Genomic DNA, 3,614 nt, shown 5'->3' on the forward strand with positions numbered 1-3,614 from the left:
TGATTGAAGTGCTTCTGATATGGGGTTGAAGTTAAGGAGCTGACTCACTTTGGGACCAATGAATACATTACATCTCAATCTATGTCTGCACCCAAGGCAGAGTGACATGATATCCATTCTGACAAAATGTCTTCTGATGCCTCAGAAAAATGGAGAAGAGGATGCACTTCCATCCTCAACTCTCTCCTGTTTATTTACTGTTTTCTGTTTTTTTCCCTAGCATCTAATGATGTATTTCGTATTCAATGCATTTTACCCATTCTGCTAAGCACTTTGATATGCGTAAAAAAGAAATACACAATATAAGCTCGCCTTGCCTTCATTTACTTACCGATTTCAATTCGTTAATCTCTCATTTTCCAATGCAACTCCATTGTTTCAATACCAAGGTCAGAGAACAGTTTGCAAACATTAGAGAAAAAAAAGATAAAAATAGCAAAACACATTAGAGCTGGAAAGTGTCTGCATGGCATGTTAGCGGGCGACAAATAAGTCACACTCTCGCATACAGACTTCTAAATGTTAAGTTTTGCATCCCTGAAGTAATTTGATGGGTTTAAAGCCAGCTGTAAAAATGACAAATGTCATGCAACCTGTTCCAGTACTGATAATTGACAACTAGGGCCAGTGTGGGTGGCTGACATTACAAGATGTAATAATCAGCAGTAGAACAAGGGGCTCTATGATGGACAGAACAAAGAGCGCTGGTCACCACAGCAACACAAAAAAAAAAGGTGGTTGTGAAACAGGGTAACACGGGGTGCGATAGGGAGAGGCAGAGGGAGGAAATGGAAAGTTAGAAAAAAAGAGAGACAGAGCAGGCATGATGCCAGAAACCCATGTAATTCTATTTTTCCTGTAGTGATCACCGTGGTTACTACACATTTAAAAGGAATTTCCCAAAAAATAAAAACTCTGCCGCCGGCCTGCTGCCACAGTTACACTTGAGTAACGGTCACAACACTGTGCTTCCCCGACACTCTCTGCATGAGTCTATTTGAACTCCGGGTGATAACGAAAACTCCTAAAACGCCAGGGGAACACAGATAAGTCTCTTTCTAACTGCAAAATATGTAATACCTACACGACATGCATGATCTCAACAAGCAAAATGCTTGCTCCCTTTCACTGTTTGATGTTGTGAATTGACGAACACGTGCAACTTTAAAACTCTTGACTCTGCTGAAATGCTTGCTGAATAGGTGGAAAAAGCTTAGCGGGCGTAACAATACCTGCTAATTACAGTCTACCTGACAATATTAAACGGTCTGTACAGCTTATAATTAATGGCTATCAAAAATATAGGCTACTGTGACATTATTGCTATGGTTTCTTTGAAAACCTATTTTAAGCCAGGGCTGACTTAAAGTACTGCACACTGCTGCAAACACTAAGAAGTGACAGGTTTATACTTTGGGAACACAGAAAAGGAAAGGGGAAATGTTAGATTGACTGCTTTACTCCTTGTACTGTAGATGGGATTTAGATGATTAAAAAGCCTAAGCCACACCATTCGTGTTAGTTTTTTATTAATTTTTTTTTAGTTGAATTTTAGTTATTTGTTTAAAAAAAAGAATTGCTCTATATTCTTTTTCCAACATGAGGATATGAAAGCTGTTTAAAAGGCTTAAAATTCTGATAGAGAAATATAGATGTCCCAATACTGAAATCAGTCTACAGAGAGAGTTTTTCATTGTAGAAAGCTAATTTCTCTATAATTTGAAAACATTAATGTTTGGACTATATACTAGATTACGGTTTAGGTACAATATTCAATTGTGTTTTTGAAGCCAGAAGTTTTATTTTCAGTGATATCACTTTTGTTATCACATTGTCTGGAATCTATTCTAGAACATACTGCATATCAATGGAAGTATGACTACAGCACTGTCCTGAGAGGATTGGATTCTCACTGTGGCCACCCACTCAAGAAATACATACATTCATATCATTTAAATGTGATTTGGATAAAAGTATCCACCAAATGACAGATGCTGAGTGGAAAGAGAAAATCTACCCTTTTGTTATTAGTAACAGAGCGATGGATCCCTTTCGTTTTCTAGCTGGCCCCTCAACTGCAGTCTGAGCTTAATAAATTTATAGCTGCAGAATAAATGACCCAAAATCAACTGTGACCTTAAAAGGTCAAAAGTCACATGGGGGGCCTTTTGAACTTTGCTCTTTTCCTCTATTTCCCACATGCAGAGAGAGAGCAGCTTCACCTGGTTAATCTGCCTCCTCTTCATGTTCCTACACTCCTAACTGGCTCACTGAAAGAAGTGTAGTGTCCATTGGTCACTCGGTTAATCAATGGAGGTGGTGGGGGAAATAATCCTTTGGTTGTAAATCCTCACTTTAGACTTGAAATATTTTGCCAGGATCCATCTTTCAATTCACTTCAAACAACATGCCAAATTAATATATTAGGACTAGATTTAAATGGATGGATGACACCAATCTTCATAAGTAATGTATTGGTGCCAAGCATCCGTCTTTGGGCCAAAGAACAAGGAAGGATGCAGAAAAAGTCAGGAGAAAAGAAGATTTGTTGTTGTACATGCACCCAATCACATGTGCTTACAGTTTAAGTTTCTGAGTGACTCTAGAAATTTCAACAGTGTTTTTTTTTTTTTTAAATTACTTTTAAAACAGTGTAATCAAGGAAGGGATAGAGAAAATTTTGCGGATGTTTTCTGAGAAGATGACAGTTTCTCCTGAGCTACCGAATTGGAAGACTGCTTCTAAGAAAGCACTAACAAAACTGTCTCCCAGAAAACCTGTACTGTGTCCACTGGTGTTACATATCTGTTGACACCGAGAAGAAAGTGAAGCAGTGTGAGGAACTAGCCACTGAGTATTCACTCAGCAATGAAACCACAGCAGCTCCAAATGTGCTGTTCTCCAGCTGATCCTGACCTCTGACCTGTCTGTTAAGGGTGGATGAGCAAAAATAAAAATGTGACTGTGCGGATTAATAATATATATTATATTACATTTGTCCTTACTTCTTAACGTATCTGGCTTGTGTCTGTAAATGAGGAGGAGGAAACTTCATTATTGCACTTCAAACCCCAGGATAATATAGCTTAAACTTGACTTAACTTGAGCTGCACCTCAATATGGTCTAATGCACTCACTGTTACTGAGTTTCTCCAAGAAGAAGTAGTTTCTGACCCCATAAACCAATTTAACTCAGTGTAACTTGGGCTGATTGATAGATACACAGGGGATGTGGAAATATTCTTTTTCGTACAGTATGTGCCTGGAGGATAACGTCAGTAAACTTTTTATACTGAGAAAATGTATTTCCCAGACCAGAGAGTGTAGTACTAGTAGTAGTAATAGTAGTAGAAGTAGTATTGTTACGCCCGACGGACTACTGGAAAATGAGCAGGCCTCTTGGGACTAGGTTGGAGCGTTGAATGGGTTGTCAAAGTCACTTTTCTAGGAGGGGTTGCGGTTATGGTGATGTAGTAGCGGGAATGCGCTCTGTGATCCAGCTGGTCACCTCCTTCAGCACGGACTCAGCCACCTCTGGTAGGTCGTGGTGAAGGGCGTGGTAGCCTCCCTCGTAGACCTGAACAGGAGCAATGATAGAGAGTCAAAGAGATGGT

General features: G+C 39.3%; 1 protein-coding gene across 2 annotated transcripts in view; it reads right to left on the reverse strand.

Moving 5' to 3' along the window:
- Nucleotides 1–234: 234 nt before the first annotated feature.
- The window catches only part of mgll (monoglyceride lipase), a 34,639-nt gene continuing 31,259 nt past the window's right edge, over nucleotides 235–3,614 (reverse strand). For both annotated transcript variants that reach the window (XM_032520976.1, XM_032520975.1), the window contains one exon: nucleotides 235–3,577. In XM_032520976.1, coding sequence (XP_032376867.1) covers nucleotides 3,461–3,577 — 117 coding nt within the window. In that variant the 3' untranslated portion in view covers nucleotides 235–3,460. The remainder of the gene's footprint in view (nucleotides 3,578–3,614) is intronic.

Source organism: Etheostoma spectabile, chromosome 7 (genome assembly GCF_008692095.1).
Source record: "Etheostoma spectabile isolate EspeVRDwgs_2016 chromosome 7, UIUC_Espe_1.0, whole genome shotgun sequence".
In the NCBI taxonomy this organism is placed as follows: domain Eukaryota; kingdom Metazoa; phylum Chordata; class Actinopteri; order Perciformes; family Percidae; genus Etheostoma; species Etheostoma spectabile.